The 19193-nt window shown below is 45.2% G+C and overlaps 1 protein-coding gene and 1 long non-coding RNA gene across 5 annotated transcripts; one reads left to right on the forward strand and one right to left on the reverse strand.

Annotated features, from left to right (window-relative positions):
• Window positions 1-34: 34 nt before the first annotated feature.
• LOC110509765 (amyloid-beta A4 precursor protein-binding family A member 1-like) lies at window positions 35-11398 on the reverse strand. Of its 3 annotated transcripts, none has more exons than XM_036967847.1 (13): window positions 11096-11398; window positions 5905-7792; window positions 5499-5714; window positions 5345-5384; window positions 4984-5129; window positions 4383-4415; window positions 4158-4241; window positions 1865-2068; window positions 1568-1747; window positions 1133-1345; window positions 727-846; window positions 483-623; window positions 35-280 (listed from the first exon to the last, which is right to left on the reverse strand). In XM_036967847.1, exons 2-13 carry the CDS (start codon window positions 7717-7719, stop codon window positions 209-211), a joined length of 3264 nt encoding a protein of 1087 aa, XP_036823742.1. In that variant the 5' UTR covers window positions 7720-7792; window positions 11096-11398; the 3' UTR covers window positions 35-208. The 3 variants fall into 3 exon arrangements, with proteins under 3 accessions (XP_036823742.1, XP_036823741.1, XP_036823744.1); XM_036967846.1 differs by lacking the exon at window positions 11096-11398 and adding an exon at window positions 9721-9853; XM_036967849.1 differs by lacking the exons at window positions 4383-4415; window positions 11096-11398 and adding an exon at window positions 9721-9853.
• LOC110509766 lies at window positions 9775-16068 on the forward strand. 2 transcript variants are annotated; one of them, XR_005040434.1, is made up of 3 exons: window positions 9775-9909; window positions 14861-15007; window positions 15284-16068. It is a non-coding gene; the product is annotated as an uncharacterized LOC110509766 (long non-coding RNA). The 2 variants fall into 2 exon arrangements; XR_002471481.2 differs by lacking the exon at window positions 9775-9909 and adding an exon at window positions 11536-11680.
• The last annotated feature ends 3125 nt before the right edge of the window (window positions 16069-19193 follow it).

Here is a 19193-nt window from a genome sequence, read left to right on the forward strand (position 1 = left end):
TGCCGTTTTACTTCAGAGATGCACCTGTTTAACAGGTTCAGATTAAGGCAAGTCAGTGCGGAGTGGCATGAAAATACTTTGATTTTAAGCAAACAGTGATGTGAAAATCAAATACGTGGCTGATGAATGTAATTAAATAAAAACCGAAGTAAAATCCCCTTGATGTGAACTGGAATGGAGAGTTTTGTCCAGGGAGAGAGAGCAAGTCTCAGATGTAGACCGGCTGTTCCTGGGCAGTCAATAGACGGTACATGGCTGCAGGCATCGTCTTCATGTGGATCTGCAGCACAAAGGTTGCGTGATCAAAACACAGCCGAGCATAGAGTTTTCCTGACGTTTTGAATTGACTGTCAATTCTATCTCCACTCCATAAATTAATTGTAATGCCATTTACAGATTCAATTAGGATTATTTCAACTCATGACTATTTAAGTTCTTGACCTCGAACACTGGACATGTTACTGTTGCGTGTGTTCTTGTACCTCTCCCACTGCATTAGACAGGACTTGAACAATCTTCTCATGAGGTGTAGCCACCACACTCTGACCGTTGATATCAATGATGCGATGACCGACACGGACCCCTCCTCTCTCAGCAATGCCCCCCCTCATCAGACTGCAGATCTTTACAGGACAGAGGGACACAAACAGCAATAAATCTAATCAAGCACTCAAAGCTAAGGGTCATCTCTCCCCCCCCCCCCCCCCCAATTGTCATGATACCCACAATGCCATTCTGTACGCTGAAGCCCAGCTGATATCGGAGGTCTGGTCTGCGGATCAGCACCATAGTGACGGGGGGACACCTGACGATGTTCAACTTAATCTTGGACTGGGCCTTCAGACCCTGGGGGGACAGATTATAACAGGAGGAGACAGCCAAGAGAAGAGGGGAAAAAATGCACTTACAGCACCGCATGGTCAAGCAGTCAAAGTCAATTGTTTTCAGTGTGTGCCAGCTTGCAGAGGGGTAGACTATTTAGATTTAAAACGGACTGTCTGCCTGACCACAAGTGCATTTGCATTTTCAGCAGAAATGCACAGTTGGGCTGCAGTGACACAAAGAGAGAAAAGGTGAAGGCAGGGAGATGAGGGAAAGAGGCTGAAAGAACACAGACAAGACAAAGGCAAACCTTGATGATACTCTGGCAAGTGGAGAGGGGCAGTCCAACCAGACTGGTTCCATTGATGGTCATGAGCTGGTCACCAATGTTGAGTCGACCAGACTTCTCCGCAGGCCCAAAATGCATCATGCTAGCAATGATGACGGTGGGCAGAATAGAGCCCCAGCCTGACTCCACTATGACCACGCCCAGCATCTCTCCCTTCTGCTTCTCTATGTAAACCTGCAATAGGATACACACAGAACAAATTACACTACTTACACCAATAAGGTCAAGGCAACTGTTCACTTGAATGTCTTTCAGTTAGCCCTTCTTGTTAATGCTATGTGTATTACAGGTATAGCTCACTGTTTTAGAACTAATTGGCATAGCCACGAAGGTCTAAAATCCCATTTCAAAATTCTAAGCACCCAACACTGGCCTGCCCCCTGGTGGTTGACTCACATCTCTGCAGTTCTCTGACTTGGAGAAGTGGATGAGGTCATCGTTGTACATGTCCTGAGTGTTGAGCAGGTCGCTGTACTCCCTCTGACTCAGGTCCTCTGGGTCGATGCCATTGGCCCGCAGGAACTCCTGGTACGCCACACTGAAGGCCTGGCCAATAGACTGGGCTATGAGCTGGGCCTGGACAGAGGGTAAGAGTGGCAACACAAACGCACATATTACGTTGTATGTCATAAAGTTCCTTCATACACACACTTGTGTCAGAGTTAAACAAATCATTTGTAAACACACACTTACATCCTCCGACTCAAACACGTGGCAGACCATCCTGTACTGGGGGAGGTCGTCGCGGGCAGGGCTGTTGGTGTGGTCAGTTGTATGGTTCAGATGTTCCTGAGCGCTCCTGGAGCGTACCATCTTCCCCCTGGCCATCAGCACCACCATGTTGCCTATGTCGGCGATGTAGGAGATGGTCCTCAGTGGCAGGTCCATCATGGACGCCTGATAGGAACACAGGATAAGGACATGGTTATGTGGCTATAGAGGGAAAGAGGTGTTTGGCAGTATTGTATGTGGATGTAGTGTTAAGTGTTTGATAACTGCGCCGTTCCACCAATTAGGTGGCAAATAAAAATTAAATGTTCACCTAATTGTAACATTGTCATTAAGAGCACATGTTCAACTTCATAAAAAAAGAAATCCCATCTCAATAGGCTAAATTTAAAAAAATGACTAGTAAGTGTCAAATAAAGTAACAGTGTTGACAATTTAATCTTAAACCAGCCATAAATCCCCTTGTGACGGGGGAATGGAAGCTTGTTGTGTACAACAGGGAGGGGAAATTGAATGCAAAAAAAAAGGAAATTTAAACATTTCTAGCCTGCCTATCTATGGGTAATAGGGTTGACGTGTTATGCTTGACCCACTCAGTTTTCCACCACAAAATGGACAAAGGGTAGAACCAGCTCACCTGCTTTATCACTATAATTTGGCTGTTTAATGTTCCTTTTGAAAAAATATTTAAAAAGGAATAGTTTCACCATATTAAAAATGAGAGTTCAGTTCACGTAACAGGGTTAACCTTAAAATGAGGGACAGATGTAAATGAATCACTAATCACATAATAATCTTTATTTACAATGATGGTGAATACTTGGAGACATTTTGGGTTTAAGTGGGTTAAAACCTGTTTGGGCTAGGCATCCCGGTGAAACTGGAGGGCGCGCAATTAAAACAAATAATCATAAAAATTATGGCTATTAAACATTTAGGTACATATCAGTTGAAAGCTTAAATTATTGTTAATCTTACTGCAATGTCAGATTTACAGTAGCTAGTACAGCGCCCCACATCAAACATTTTTACCACCGGCACAGGTTTCATAAATTCACAAATAGCGACTAAATATTCACTTACTTTTTGAAAATCTTCCTCTGATTTGTCATCCAAAGTGTCCCAGCTATAGCATGTAGTGTCGTTTTGCTAGATAAAATCCTTCTTTATATCCCAAAAAGTCTGTTTAGTTAGCGCCATCGATTTGAGTAATCCACTCCAACATTTTTTTAAACTTTAATTTAACTAGGCAAGTCAGTTAAGAACAAATTCTTATCTTCAATGACGGCCTAGGAACTTTGGGTTAACTGCCTTGTTCAGGGGCAAAACGACAGCTCTTTAACCTCGTCAGCTCGGGGATTCGATCTTGCAACCTTTCCGAAAATCTACCCCGAAACTTTGTTTCAACAAGTCAAAATACGTTTCTATTCACTCCTCAGATACCCTAAAATGTAAACAAACTATAATATTTAGTACGGAAAGAAGTATGTTCAATAGGAAACCGATTTTTAGCAGGTGCATCCTGTCTTCATGGCGCACAGACACAAATTTCCAAGACTGTGTCCCTGTATTAAAACTGATATTTCTTATTCGTTTTTTAAATTAAAAGCCTGAAACCTTGAACATAGACTGCTGACACCCTGTGGAAGCCATAGGAATTGCATCCAGGGAACTAATTTTCAGTATGACCTTATGCTTGCCATTCTAAGACGATGGTCTCTCAAAAAAAGAAAATTCCGGTTGGATTTTCTCCTACCATATCTTTTTTGTTATATTCTCCAACATTATTTTAACATTTCTACAAATGTCAGTGTTTTCTGTTCAATGGTACCAATGAAAAGCATATCCTGGCTTCAGGGCCTGAGCAACAGGCAGTTTACTTTGGGCACGTCATTCATGCGGAAATTGAGAGTAAAAAGGGGCCTAACTAAGAAGTTTAAAATCGTTCTAGAAGTCACAGAGGGTGTACGGAGGGAAATATCAATATGCCAAATTTTGGTACTAGCATTTATTGAATTCTCCATGTGGTCTATACTAAAGCTCACTTAATTTAATATAACAGGCTTTAATATCCAATATTGGTGCACAATTTCTACTTAAAATATCAAAAGGGTTGCACGCAACAGGCACTCATTTCATGGAACGACCAAATTAACACCGGGATTACTAACACTATAGCGATTGTTTGGTACATGTAACATAGCAGCCGCTATCCTTGAGTGAGTCCATGCTAAGGTCAATATTATACAGTATTTACCTGAGTGTCTGCATTCAGCACTTTGATCCTCTGTGTAGACATGAAGAGATCCACTTCAGTGGAAGAAGGAATCTCCCCCCCAGTCTGCACATTTAGGGAGAGGAGAGCATCACTTCAACAACAGAAGACATTCAAACAACCATTACAGACAAACAGAAAATATGACTTAAGACACAGAACAGACAGAAAAAAATATATGTTACAGCCGTAATACTGTCACTGTACCTTCTTTCTGTTTTTAGCTTGCTTTTGTCCAGTCTGCCATATAGAATAGCAAGAGAGAGAGAGAGCGAGTGCGTTCAAGACAATGCTCCGCCAAGAATAGTAAGATGGGGCTAGGGTATGGACGACACTGGATTGGCTCACAGAAGATTGGCCATCCCATTTGGTGTATTAGGGCTGTGTGTGTGTGTGTGTGTGTGTACACACATGCCTTGTGTGGGCAGGTGGTGATTTAAGCTGTCTACCACATCTGACAAAAGTTACTGGCCCAGAGGTTATGAAGCAAACATCCTCAAAAGTTTCCCCTTCGTCAATGTGACATTAGCACCCCTCAAGAAACAAACAGACTGCATGTGATAACAACATAGACTGACAGATGCCATGGGCATTCCCCAATACTTCTTTATGGACATGAAACAATGTTATTTGGCAGATGTGTCAATAGCTATTTAGTAAAAATGTAATGCACAATATAATGCACATAATTATATGGAACTAAGGACATGAGAATGATTACTGCCTGTCACTTAAAAGATGGAAGAGGGAAGGAAGGAGAAAGGGAAGAGTATTCGGTCCTAGCTGATGTGACCCCCGTGTGGCTCACCCTGACACGGCTCATAGCCTCCTGGGCCTGCTGCATGCGGGCACTCTTAGTGGGAGTCCTCTCTGACAGCAGGTGGGTGGAGCCCAGGTAGCTGGCTGCAAAAATGATGCCATCAATCAGGTCCTCTGGGTCACATGGCCCTGGGACTGTGGACAAGACGGTCATTGAGGTTGGCGACAATCAATGGTCATCACTTTTGATTTGAGTGAAAACAAAATCAAAAGTGAGTGACAACATGCCACTGATGCCTAACCTTTTCCATCAAGTAATTGAAGTGCATTTTATACCACAGCAAAGCTTAATCTACAAAAACGTTCTGCTTATCTCACTAATGACCCCCCCAACCACCCGAGACACTCACCTTCCACGTATGTAGGGAAGGACGGCATATGCCTCTGGATCTGAAATGAAAACAGAATATTACTATTATACATCAGTAATGGTGACAGTAACAGTAGAATAGCACTTCTCTTTCCACAGTGGTGCGTGTGACACAGTGCAGAGCAGTCACTTACCTCCTCAATGGATGGTGGCCTAGGCGGCTCCCTCTGTTCTCTATGCTCCCTCTGCTGATCCTGGTGTGTTCTGGAGGACTCTACCCTCACAGGACAGACATGCTCTGGGACTGGCACCGGAACTCGAGATGGGGCTGGAGCTGGTACTGGAACATGGACAGGGGAGGGAACTCGGGCTGGGACTGGGTTATAGTGTGAAGGAGACTGAGAGACAGGCTGTAGAACAGATTAAGAGATAACCTCAATTGATTTCTGGTGGCACATTTAAACAGGAGTAGATAACATTATTACCTCAGAGATCACTCTTATCACTGATGCAATGAATGGATAAACATCCATTCTCTCCACTATGTAAACATTTCAAAAATGTGATTTCTGTAGTGATCCAGGGCTGGCTCATACTCACTTCGCCACCCGGTGGATGCTCTGGGGAGGATTCGTCCTCATTAGGACTGACCTCCGGTCTCATCACCCACACAGGCTCTATGGGCTGGTCAGGAGTGTAGGGCGAGCGCACCGTCTTTGTCTTCACCTCCTCTATGGCCTCTCGGATGTCCCTGATGGCCAGAGAGATAGCATCTCCTGAGCCTGTGACACTGTCCTCTGAAAGGCCTTCCGCTGGAGGTCGGAGCTCCATCCCGGCCTGCTCATCCTGGAACTCACCTGAACCAGGCTGCCCAGAGCTGGGACGCTCTGACTGGGCTTCACCTTGCACGTTCCAGGGAGGTGGCCCCAGGCTTTGGGATCTGGGGCTTTCTTTGAGGCTGTCGTCCTCCCCATCAGACGTAGTGTCATTGTAGTGGTGTAGCCTTGAGCCGACTGAGCGTCCCTGCCAATGGGGGCTGGTCTGTGGTAACCCCACATCCCTACCTGGCCAGGAGTCACGGGGTTGGGGTTCAGTGTCTGTAGCTCCCTTATAAACATGCTCGCTCTGTCTACGACTGCAGGAACCTGGGTGAAGTTCTGAATATGGCTCATCAGGGTCAGCCTCAGATCTCCTGTCTGGATAATTAATCCATTTCAAGGGTGCAGGGAAAGACTGAGGGTAGGATTTTGCGTAGGGCTCTGTGTTGGATTCTGTGATAGATTCTGACTGTGGGTAGGACTCATTATAGAATTCTGCATAGGTCTTAGGATACGAGTCTCTGAAGGTGAAGGATTTGGGGTGGGACAGTGGAGAATCAGTGTAGCTCTCATCATCAGGCATTATGTCATTTTCATAGGTGGGACTTGGGCTAAACTCGTCACTATATTGGTCCGAGTTCTCAGACTGAAGTGGAGGGGGCAAGAATGGTGATTGGTGAGGAGGTGAACTCAGGGGCGGAGCCTCCATGCTTAGCGAGGCAGCACTCTCAGTGTCAGAACAGTACTCATTAGTTCCATCTTCCTGATCATCCTCTACCAGATCCCTCTCGCTGCTGTCTTCTTCTCCCAGACCGGTCTCCCCCTCTCCATGGCCCCCCTCCCTCTGGTTCTCTAGGTCTGTCTGGTTGTCAAATCCACTTTGAGTACTAACAGACTGCGTTATGGATGAGCTGTACCCTTCCTCCTCTTCCTCCTGAGGTTGGGGAGACTCTATGTTGGGAAGGGTTTGATGCAGGTCTTGGGAAGGGGGATCAGGGGCAGTAGGACATGGTGTGTGGTGTGTGGGGGTAGGAGAGGTACCAGCAGTAAGGTCAGGTGCTCTACTGTTCTGTGTGTGGTGGGGTGGACAGGAGTGTGGGGGGTGCTGCTGCTTCATTGTTGCGGGACCAGTCATGTCCCTCTGTTCAGTCAGGGGAGCGCCAGATGACCGTTGCTGTTGAAACGGCAGGGCGTGGGTGTCTTGGCCATCTCTCGTCGGCGGTCTCTGTCTGTGAACTCTAACCCTGGGCTCTCCCTGGCGGCGGTAGCGGGCCGCGCCAGGGCGAGGCGGCTGGGTGTGGCGAGGAGGCTCCATGTCTGCTCCCTCCCACTGTCTGGATGGGCCCTGCCCTGAGGGAGTTCGTCTACGGTACCGTGCAGGGCCGCGGCCCGAGCCTTGGTGCGGAATAGGAGGATGATGGTGGTGATGATGTTCCTGCCCATCCTGACCGAGCATTTGGCAGGGTCTCCAACTTCTCCGGACAGGGACCCCTTCTCCCCCTGTGCTATTGGGCTGCCGGTTTCTGGAAGCAGGTGAAGCCTTATGCTCCTCCAAGATAGCATCACCTAGCCCCTCCCCCTGCTGCTTGTAGCTCATCACTCTGCTGTGGTCTGTTTACCTTTAGAACATGGTCCTTCCGTCTCCTAGGAGACACCACTCAAAGCACTGCCTGCAGGGAGACAGGAAATGAATGTGAACAGATAGTTCAGGGGTTATGGTTCAGGGGTGAAACAGAAGGATCAGGAAGGCATGTCTACAAACAGGAGATTGTGTTTGTGAGCGAGCACCCCTGTGGTTATGAAGTAGATCTATGTATCACTCTCCCAATATCCATTTTAACATCAATTCTATCCTCAATTTCAGAGATCTGCCAATCCCCCACACATCTACAAAGCACACACGCACAAGATCCTGATAGATAAGCAGAGCCGCAGGGGCTCCCTATACTCCAGGGTAAAACCTAAATCCCATGGGATTCATCTGGGTGTGTTTAATCTCAGGCATATTCTCCCTGCACCAGCAGCGGCACCACGCCACACCAAAGCAGCTGGCAGATGGCGTGAGGAGGAGGAGCAGGAGGAGGGACAAAGCACTGACGTCACTGACCTGAGAGAGAGGAGGTCAGGCTGAATACCAAACTTTAAGCTCAGTGTACAGAATATTGATGTCTGAACTCTAGATAGACTGTGCAGTATACTCAGCATCAATCAGTAGACTGACTTCACAGTATCGTATAGGATCAGTTTTCAAAATTGTGCACAGTATTGCAGGTAAAGTATTTTGTAGCTTTAAGGGCTATAGCCCATTGTACTGTATGAATTAGTGGCTTAAATTCAAATTTGATGGATATAGAAAGCAGAGAGTGTACAGATTTAATAAAGGCTGGATATCTGGAGACTAGGGGCAGAGGTTAATGCAGAACCTCAGAATGAAAAGGAATCTGAGTGCAGGCGAGAACCGACAAAGAGGAGACATGTAGGAGGACAAAGAGTATAGATTATATGCTAGAAATATGCCCTTTCCCCGGTGATTGGTGCTGCTGACTGGGTGGGCCCCTGGGGGGCAGTGCCCAGGTCACAGATGGTCAGGCTGTGGGCAACATCGGCCAGGCGGCAGGCGGAGGGAGGGAGCTGTGAGCAGCTCTTCCATCTGTTGGGGGCCCAAGTGAAATCCACAGGGAGGGGTCACTGATCTTACGCTAGCCTAACACACACAGGCCAATGTTAAAACAATGTAGGGGAGAGTATGTTGAGCCATTTTCTACATTCAGCATCGCTACATCAAGGGAAATATAGTATTATGTCTAAAAGATATCTACACGGAGTGTACAAAACATTAGGAACAAATTACATTTGTCAGAGCATGGACTCTACAAGGTGTCAAAAGCATTCCACAGGGATGCTGGCCCATGTTGACTCCAATGCTTCTCACACTTGTCAAGTTGGCTGGATGTTCTTTGAGCGGTGGACAATTCTTGATACACACGGGAAACTGTTGAGCGTGAAAAACCCAGCAGCATTGCAGTTCTTGACCCACTCAACCTGGTGTGCCTGGCACCTACCACCCTGTTCAAAGGCACTTAAATATTTTGTCTTGTTCATTCACCCTCTGAATGGCACACATACACAATCAATGTCTCAATTGTCTCGAGGCTTAAAATCCTTCTATACCTGTCTCCTCCCTTTCATCTACACTGATTGAAGTGGATTCAAGGTGACATCAATAAGGGATCATACTGTAGCTTTCCCATGGATTCCCCTGGTCAGTCTATGCCATGGAAAGAGCAGGTGATCATAATGCTTATTGATATTGTGTGTCCCTGGAAATAACCAGAATTAAATATAAACTTAACAGTTTTCAAAACATAGCTTGTCCAAAACAAAGTTGTCTCTTGGCACAACTTCCCCGGGGTAAGGGGGTTTGTTGAGCACATGTACAGGGTAAATTGAGCCGCATTGAGGGTAAGTGGGTGATAGTGTCTTGTGACAGCAGGTGATGGTGCTGGTAGGTCAAAGTTGAAGTCATGGAATGGAATGGGGGTGTGGTATATTGTATATATAAAATGTATGCCTACATTCAGATATAGATCTCACTTACCCTTCCATTTCTTGACCAATTGTCTGGGACAAGGATGTTGTTTCAACGTGCCAACTCGTAGGCAAGTTCTCTGCATTTGAGGATACTAAGCCCATGAAACTGGTCCGCGAGATTGTTAATATGTTTAGCAAGCTCAGACTCCATGTCATCAGATGAGACCTCATGAGCATCTGCTACTCTTTCACACAGGTACATATTCCTTTTTTATCAATGTATCTCTTCAGTGTCATTCAGTCTAATTTTTCATCCCTTGCTGCTGCTCAAATTGACTTCTTCTCTTCTCTCACTTCCTTGTCTGCTCTCTCAAGAACCTCAATGATGTCAGCTCTGTAACAACGACAAAATGCACTTGAGCTCATTTGCATGACACATTGCAAAAATACTATGCATAAAACTGACAAAATGTAATCATAATTTGTATGGAGTATGGTGGACATTGGCTCAATTTACCCCAAGGCAAACATTTTGACTGTATTAGCCCACACAGCTACAAGGATGCACTTTCATGCTAGATTAAGGACCTAATTTGTAGTTTATAAAGACCCAAATTGATGTATTAAACAATATTTGGTTTAGATAACGTTGGTTTAGATACAAGCGCCATGAAACTTACAACATAAATTCATTTGACTTCGTGAAAATCAATTTTTTGGGACCTAACTTGCTTACCACTTTTTCCATGTGGTTTCTTCCTTCACAGACTCTATGAAATTATGACCTCTTCCTAAATATTTGGTCACATGATTAATTTTGTGCATGGTTTCTTAGAAACAAGGAGTGGCTCAACTAACCCTTTGGCTCAATATACCCCACTCTCCCCTAGTATCAATAGGCCTATTGGTTATATTTTGTTGATATATTTGTGGTTTCAGCAGGACAGGATTAATGCATAGACTAAGTAAGGTGGTGTGACGACTGGCAAAAGCTTGTAGACTATTCAAGTCCCACGTTGAATGGCCGCTGGGAGGACTTTTTTTTGCCTGAACGTGAGGAAATTAAAAGGGTAGGACAGCAGGTAGCTTGTGCAGAAAACGCTCTTCCGATTCTGTCACCGTGTATGGAGTGGGACGTAACCCAAAAGAAAAGCAAAACGAGTAGGCGCTCCTGTGATGAAATATCCTAATACATGTTTACTTATTGACAACTGCTCAACGAACGGGCTATTATCCTATTTAACAAACAGACACCTGTCTGAATGTCCGACGACGATGAAAGCCAAAACGATGTGACACGTCTCTAATTAAATGATCCGCGGGGGGCCTTTCATGGTCAAATCATCGGCGCCACTGGTACCTTCATCGATTCGCTGGTGTTATGCGATTCGTCATAATGTAGGCTCTTTGCCCGATCTCCTGGATCATAAATAGGCGCTTACCTGTACATGACTAGGAACTGGTAGATCGCGTAACATTCCGCTTCACCATCTTTATCCTACTGGTCCCTCTGCTCGATACCTTCAAACAATTTGCATGGATTAGGCCCGATCGGTCAACTCCTGCTGCATCGTGACATTTGAGCGGATTACCGATGCACAAAGCGACTTTAGACTGCTGTGTTTCAACATGATGGCGCTGCAACGATCGTGTTCTACGTAGCCTACACTGCTCTTGTCTGCACCACTTTTTCCCACGCGCAGTGAGATAGAGCCCGCAAATTCTTCCCTTGCGCACAATGCATCCCCTAGGGCTAAGAAACACCGGTGTAAGCAAAATATCGACACCACGGTGTCAAGCACACAAAGCAAACTATTCAAGGACCCTCGCTCACAGCATTTTATCAGAATAGCCTATGGATGTAGACTAGCCTATGGATGTAGACTAGCCTACATGATCTATTAGGAAAATATTCCCGAGAACGCACTCACACCTCTATTGCTATCTTCTCTACAGTCTAAACGAGATCATTGGGACGTCCCAACTCTGATGTCAACCTGTTGAAGTGTAAAACGGTTAATGCTGGGGTAAGATTTATGGTTAAATTAAGGGTAGGGGTTAAATTTAGCGTTAGGCAGTAACGTCTCAAGGATTCCCGGATTGCAATAAATGTGTGTTGGGTCACCATGTTATCCAATCTGTGTCAGCATTTAAACCTAGAGGGGCCTAATTGTCCCATCTCTATCTCCCGCACATCCATAATTTCAGCTCATTCTTGATTAACAGTAAGGGAGTGATTTGTTTGGCAAGTGTGGATTCATCCATGTTGGATTCACAAAGTAGCCTATCATATACCCCCTTCTTATTGGTGCCACCTAGCATTTCCTGCTCCCATTCACACGTGCTGTTCTATTTTAAAACCGGGCATCAATAATTTCTGGTCCTTTCTTTTCATTCAAGATGAATGTATATCTTATGTCTTAAGTTATTTAGGAACATGACAGGCTTTGAGAGCATGTTTAAAACCCATCTTTGAAATGATCATTCATAAATGTTTGATCAGAGCCATTGCAGTGTTGTCACGCAAAACCCATGGCCCACATGCAAGGCCTCCAGTATGACTGGTTTAGACTGCACTGAAGAAAGCAAAAGGGTTGGATGGTGTAGTATTGTCTCTTCTTCTCCTATCTTCCCAGTACTTGTCATTGTGCTGGGCTGCAGGTGGTGCTGTCCAATGGCTGAACTGTTCTTAATCTTTTGATATGAGCTGACCAACCATATGGTAGTCCTATCAATCGTTTGTGCTTACAGAATTTGTACATCATTGCAAGGCTCAAACCACTCCCATAACAATCCATGACACTCCCATAATAAGTGTGGGACATTGTTGCATTATAATGTTAATAATAATATTTTTACTCAGAGGATCTTCGGTGCCGTTCAAAAACAGGGACTTGAAATCATTTCCCCAGGTCATTAAGAACAAATTCTTATTTACAATGATGGCCTGGAAATTCCACACAATGCTGGCCTAGACACCCAAAAAGACCTGACACATAGAGTCCTCTGGTCCCTTGCCACATTCTGCACAGAACCCGTCAGGGTATCAGCTAACACACAACAGCACTGTGTCAACCCAGATGGCTACAGATATCGTATTCTTCAAGCACACTTAGGTGTTTATGAAAACATTCTCACAGTGTTTACAAGGTGCTTGAGAAAGGGCATGTTATTTTACAGTTTTTGTTGATTGTCATTTTATGATGATTGTGGTAGTTTCTGCACTAATTGGTTTCTGTGTATCTTGCTGGTTCAGTTCTCTCAATACTTGGTCTAACACTGTAAATGACCCCACTCTTCTCTCTTAGCAAAAGAGATCCATTGATTGCTGAAGTCCTTCTTCACATAATAAAGTGTGTATACTGTAATATTTCACCTAGAACTGACCTGTTTTCCCATGTAGCATTTCACTGCACCTTCAGGAAAGAGGGAAAGGCGAACATGAAGGGACAGACCAGACAAAGTTCCTATGACACAGGGTGCTGTAGATGTCCTGGAGGGCAGGCAGTGTGTCCCTATTGGACCGGCCGCACTACCCTCTGGACAGCAATGCGGTTGTGGGCAGTGCAGATGCCGTAGCAGGCAGTGATGCAGCATGACAGAATGCTCCCGATGGTGCATCTGTAGAAGTTCATGAGGGTCTTAGGGGCCATGCTGAATTTATTCTGCCTCCTGAGTTTGAAGAGGCATTGTTGTGCCTTCTTCACTACGGTGTTGGTGTGGTGGGCCCATTTCAGGTCCTACGTGATGTGCACGCCAAGGAACTTGAAGCTTTTGACCCTCTTCACTGCGGCCCGTTGATGTGGATGGGGGCGTGCTCTCTCTGCTGTCTACTGTAGTCCACGATCAGCTCCTTCGTTTTGTTGACGTTGAGGAAGAAGTTATTTCCCTGGCACCACTCCATCAGGGCACTAACAACCTCCCTGTCGGCTGTCTCGTTGTTATTGGTGATCAGGCACTGTTGCTGTTATGTCGTCAGACAACTTGATGGAGTCATGCATAACCACGCAGTCATGGCTGAACAGAGAGGAGCGGGCTGAGCACGCATCCCTGGTGGGCCCCTTGTTGAGGATCAGCGTGGCGGAGGTGTTATTGCCTACCTACACAGCCTGGGGCGACCCGTTAGGATGTCTAGGACCCAGTTGCTGGGTGTTAAAACCCGAGCTGTAGTCGAATAACAGTATTCTCACTTAGGTATTCCTCTTGCCTAAGTGGGATAGGGCGGTGTGCAGAGCAGTGACTATTAGGGTGGTGTGCAAATTGTAGTGGGTTGAGGGTGTCTGGTAAAGTGGAGGTGATATGGTCCTTGATAATCCTCTCAAAGCACTTCATGATGACAGAAGTGAGTACTATAGTGTGACATTCATTTAGTTCAGTTACCTTTGCTTGCTTGGGTACAAGAACAATGGTAGACATCTTAAAGAAAGTGGGGATGACAGACTGGGATATGGATAGATTGAATATGTCCATAAACACTCCAGCCAGCTAGTCTGCACATGTTCTGAGGATGCGGCTAGGGATGCCATCCGGGCCAGCAGCCTTGCGAGGGTTAACACTCTTGAAAGTCACGTCGGCCACAGAGATCTAGAGATCACAGTCCTCGTGAGCAGAGTGGGCCCCCGTCGGCGGCTCTGTCATATTCTCCTCAAAGGGGGTGAAGAAGGCGTTCGGTTTATCTGGGAGTGAGGTGTTGATGTAAGCGATGTGGCTGGTTTCCCCTTTATAATCCAATTGTCTGAAGTCCCTGCCACATGCGTCACATGTCTGAGCTGTTGAATTGCGACTCCACTTTGTCAATTCTTTGATTACCTTACGGAGGTCATGGCTGGTCTGTTTGTATATGTCCATGTTCCCGGTCAATTTGCCGTGGTTAAATGCAGTGTTTCACGCTTTCAGTTTTGTGCGAATGCTGCCATCTATCCACGGTTTTTGGTTTGGATATGTTCTGATCATCACTGTAGGAACAACATCCTCTAAGCACTTCCTGATGAACCCAGTGACAGAGTCAGTGTAATCGTCAATGTTATTTCCAGTGGCGACCCGGAACATATCCCAGTCCACCTGATCACACAGATTCAGAGTGTCCCTTTCCTCTTCTCCTACCTCTCATTACTTTTACAGATTAGTTTAAAGGTAAGAGAGGAGAAAAGCATGCTATTAAAGAGTATTGGGATGCAGCCTCCTAATGTCTCCCATGTGTGCCGCAGAGACAACCTTTGATCCCTCCATCGCCAACTGTGACTTTGAGGGTGGTTTCTGCTGACACACCCAGGATCAAATGGAAGGATCCCCATGGAAGAGGGTGTCAGTCAAGCCCAACATCTACAGGATTGGGGACCACACAACAGGGGCAGGTAAGAGATGATATGATTTTGATCACCAAGAGATGCTAGAGGCGTAATTAGTGAACGAGAGATGGCTTCTCTATCTTCTCCTGCTTACAATTTGCACTGCGTTACATTTGGCTTTGGTAAAAACCTGAAGTATTTCAAGTGTCAGAAAGACACTTAAACAACGGCGTATTTTGAGACTTAACCAATGTGTGCAAAGTGAAAATATTCCACGGCAAACCAATTGACAGAAAACAATATTGCTCAAGACAATAATAACAGTTCTTTCTCTTCACACAGGATCCTTCCTTCTGGCCCGCTCCCGGCTGAATCCACGCGCTGGCTATATTAGCCACCTGCTCGGGCCTCTTCTGCCCGGCAACATGAAGTACTGTCTGAGGTTCCACTACTCTCTCTGTGAATTCATCCAGACAGACCAGGCTCTCACCGTTTACATTCAGGATCAGAGCGGAATCACACAGGAGAGGATATGGACCCAGAACGACAAGGTGTCTGGATAGCGACAGAGGTCACCATCCAGAGTCCACATGTTGCCAATGTAAAATGGCTTAACAATGGCTTTCCTTTTTAGTTAGTCAGTTATTTTCATTCCTCAGTCAGAACAACTGTCCTGTGCATGCCTTGCCTATAGTGTTTCATAATGTTTGTGACGGAACCCCTTGTGTTTATTCGGCCTTACATTGTATCTTTGACATCGTTTTTTTTAATTGTCAGTCCTTTGGTTTGGCTCCAGCTTCATAAGGAGCAGCAGTTTAAAATGAAACACGAATGCCGAAGTCTGTAGTCAGCGATTCTCCTCGTTGGTTTTTCTTTTTAAACAGTGGAATACCAAAGTGACCAACAGCATCAGGCAAGTGGTGAAAAACATCACTACCCATAATCCCTCTCCTCCTCTGTACAATAACACCTGAGACGTAATAGGAAACGAAACACCCCACTCGCTGTTTTATTCGTCGTCTGCGTAGAGGTGGATCAGAGAATCACCAGCAGCAAGAGGGACATCATTGATGTATACAGAGAAAAGAGTCGGCCCGAGAATTAAACCCTGTGGCACCCCCATAGAGACTGCCAAAGGTCCAGACAACAGGCCCTCCAATTTGACACACTGAACTCTGTCTGAGAAGTAGTTGGTGAACCAGGCGAGGCAGTCATTTGATAAACCAAGGCTGTTGAGTCTGCCGATAAGAATGTGATGATTGACAGAGTCGAAAGCCTTGGCCAGGTCGATGAATACAGCTACACAGTATTGTCTCTTATCGATGGTGGTTATGATATCATTTAGGACCTTGAGCGTTGCTGAGGAGCACCCATGACCAGCTCGGAAACCAGATTGCATAGCGGAGAAGGTACGGTGGGATTCAAACTGGTCAGTGATCTGTTTGTTAACTTGGCTTTCGAAGACCTTAGAAAGGCAGGATAGATATAGGTCTGTAGCAGTTTGGGTCTAGAGTGTCTCCCCCTTTGAAGAGGGGGATTACCGCGGCAGCTTTCCAATCTTTGGGGATCTCAGACGATACGAAAGAGAGATTGAACAGGCTAGTAATAGGGGTTGCAACAATTTTGGCGGATAATTTTAGAAAGAGAGGGTCAAGATTGTCTAGCCCTGCTGATTTGTAGGGGTCCAGATTTTGCAGCTCTTTCAAAACATCAGCTATCTGGATTTGGGTGAAAGATAAATGGGGGAGGTTTGGGCAAGTTGCTGTGGCGGGTGCAGGGCTGTTGACCGGGGTAGGGGTAGCCAGGTGGAAAGCATGGCCAGCCGTAGAAAAATGCTTATTGAAATTCTTAATTATCATATATTTAACGGTGGAGACAGTGTTTCCTAGCCTCAGTGCAGTGGGCAGCTGGGAGGAGGTGCTCTTATTCTCCATGGATTTTACAGTGTCCCAGAACTTTTTGGAATTTGAGCTTCAGGATGCAAATTTAATGTTTGAAAAAACTAGCCTTTGCTTTCCTAACTGCCTGTGTATATTGGTTCCTAACTTCCCTGAAAAGTTGCATATCGCGGGGGCTATTCGATGCTAATGCAGTATGCCACAGGATGTTTTTGTGCTGGTCAAGGGCAGTCAGATCTGGAGTGAACCAGGAATATCTGTTCCTGGTTCTATATTTTTTGAATGGGGCATGCTTATTTAAGACGGTGATGAAAGCACTTTTTAAAGAATAACCAGGCATCCTCTACTGATGGAATGAGGTCAATATCCTTCCAGGATACCCGGGCCAGGTCGATTAGAAAGTATAATATAAAGACATATTGATGTCAAACACAAAATACAACTTTGCCATGATGAGTAAAAGAGAACCTCGCATTTACAACCAATCAAATTGCTTTATCACTGTAAACGTTTTTAAATTTGTCACACCTGACTATACTTGCTCTTTGTATAGAAACTGGTAATAGTCATAGTCAACATTTCCCCAGCAATAGAGGATACTTTGTCTTCAGATGAATATGAATTGGATTAATGGTAAAACAATTTTTTTTTAAAGAGAGAAGCTTTTTCAACATGTTTCCTTGTCTTGATTTGATCAGAAATCACAAAGCATGCCTTTAACTTCCAAACGGAGAAGCTATTAAGAACCTTTCGGATGCAACAGACTTTTTCGTGAGAATACCGAATTTCGGGATGCCTCATTGTCTGACAAACACCGCTGTAACTCGGCCACCTTCTTCTGCTGATGCGGAAGGCCGACATAATGAATTACTGTGATTACTGTAACAAACTGTTACTGCCCCACTTCGTGGACATGAGTTGCATGTGGTAACAGGAGCAGTAGAGAAAAGATGGCGGAAGTGGATTATTAATCTAATGGCTGTAGAATCAAGCAGAATTGGAATATTGTCCAAAATAATGGAAAACAGATCACAGTAGAGTACAATGATGAGAATGTCACTAAGTATCTTGTAGGAGTACGGTTTGTAAATGAGGAGCAGCTGATCAAATTACCCATCTTGAGGAATCCATTTGAGATATCCACACTGGTGGAGAGAGTGCTGGGTAGAATGAAGGCTGTGAGGATCACAAGAGATGGGCTGGTTTGGATTTTTTTGCACTTCCAGAAGAAACATGTATTTCGTCTTTCCCGATTTAATAAGTTTGAAGTGTTGTGTGTGTCTCTTAGGAACAGGGCACCCCTCAAGGGGGTTATATCTTGTGGGAAGTAGATGTTGAAGAGATGAAGCACCCTGCATCCCATTGCTGGCTTGCTTCTGAAGCTAAACAGGGCTGGTCCTAGTTGGTCCCTGAATGGGAGACCAGATGCTGTTGGAAGTGGTGTTGGAGGGCCAGTAGGAGGCACCCTTCCCTCTGGTCTACAAAAAATATCCCAATACCCCCAGGGCAGTGATTGGAGACATTGCCCTGTGTAGGGTGCTGTCTTTTGGATGGGATGTTAAATGCGTGTCCTGACTCTCTGTGGTCACTAAAGATCCCATGGCACTTATTGTAAGAGTAGGGGTGTTAACCCCGGTGTCCTGGCCATCATGGTCACCTAATCATCCCTAGCGTACAATTGGCTCATTCATCCCTCCTCTCCCCTGTAACTATTCCCCATGTTGTTGCTGTAAATGAGAATGTGTTCTCAGTCAACTTACCTAGTTAAATAAAAAATACAAATAAACTCTTCTTGGTGTGACTGATGCACATCAGATTAATTGTGTGAAGAAAAAGTGTTATTTTGGTTTTTGATATGGAGTCTCTCCCTACTCACGTGCATTTAGGGTATATTTAGGGTACATTTATCCCAAGACCAATACAGTGTGATCATTGTAAAGATTTTGGTCATGTTTCAAGTGTTTGCAGAAGGGAGAAGCCGAGAGGTCCAAGTTGTGGAAAATATCATATTATGTGTTATAAAAGTGATAAATGTGACATGTTGCAATTGTGGTGGGAAGCATGAAGCTACGTCTTTCGATTGCCCCACAAGGGTAAAAGAGAATGAGGTGGCCAAAGTCAGGGCTATCCAGAGCATATCATATGCAGCAGCTGTTAAACGGGTTGAGGGTTGGAATGGTGCAAATGAAGAGTCCATGGTGGTGGGAATGCCTTCACTGCAGGCTGCAGGGGTTGCCTTTCACCAGCAGGATCCTGCCATTTCAAAGGTTAAGAAGGTGGAATTTGTGGCCTTTATAGCTATGGTGATAAATAGCACTGCCAAGGTGGAAAGCAAGTCCAGGAAGATAGAAATC

This window comes from Oncorhynchus mykiss, chromosome Y (assembly GCF_013265735.2).
Source record: "Oncorhynchus mykiss isolate Arlee chromosome Y, USDA_OmykA_1.1, whole genome shotgun sequence".
NCBI lineage: Eukaryota > Metazoa > Chordata > Actinopteri > Salmoniformes > Salmonidae > Oncorhynchus > Oncorhynchus mykiss.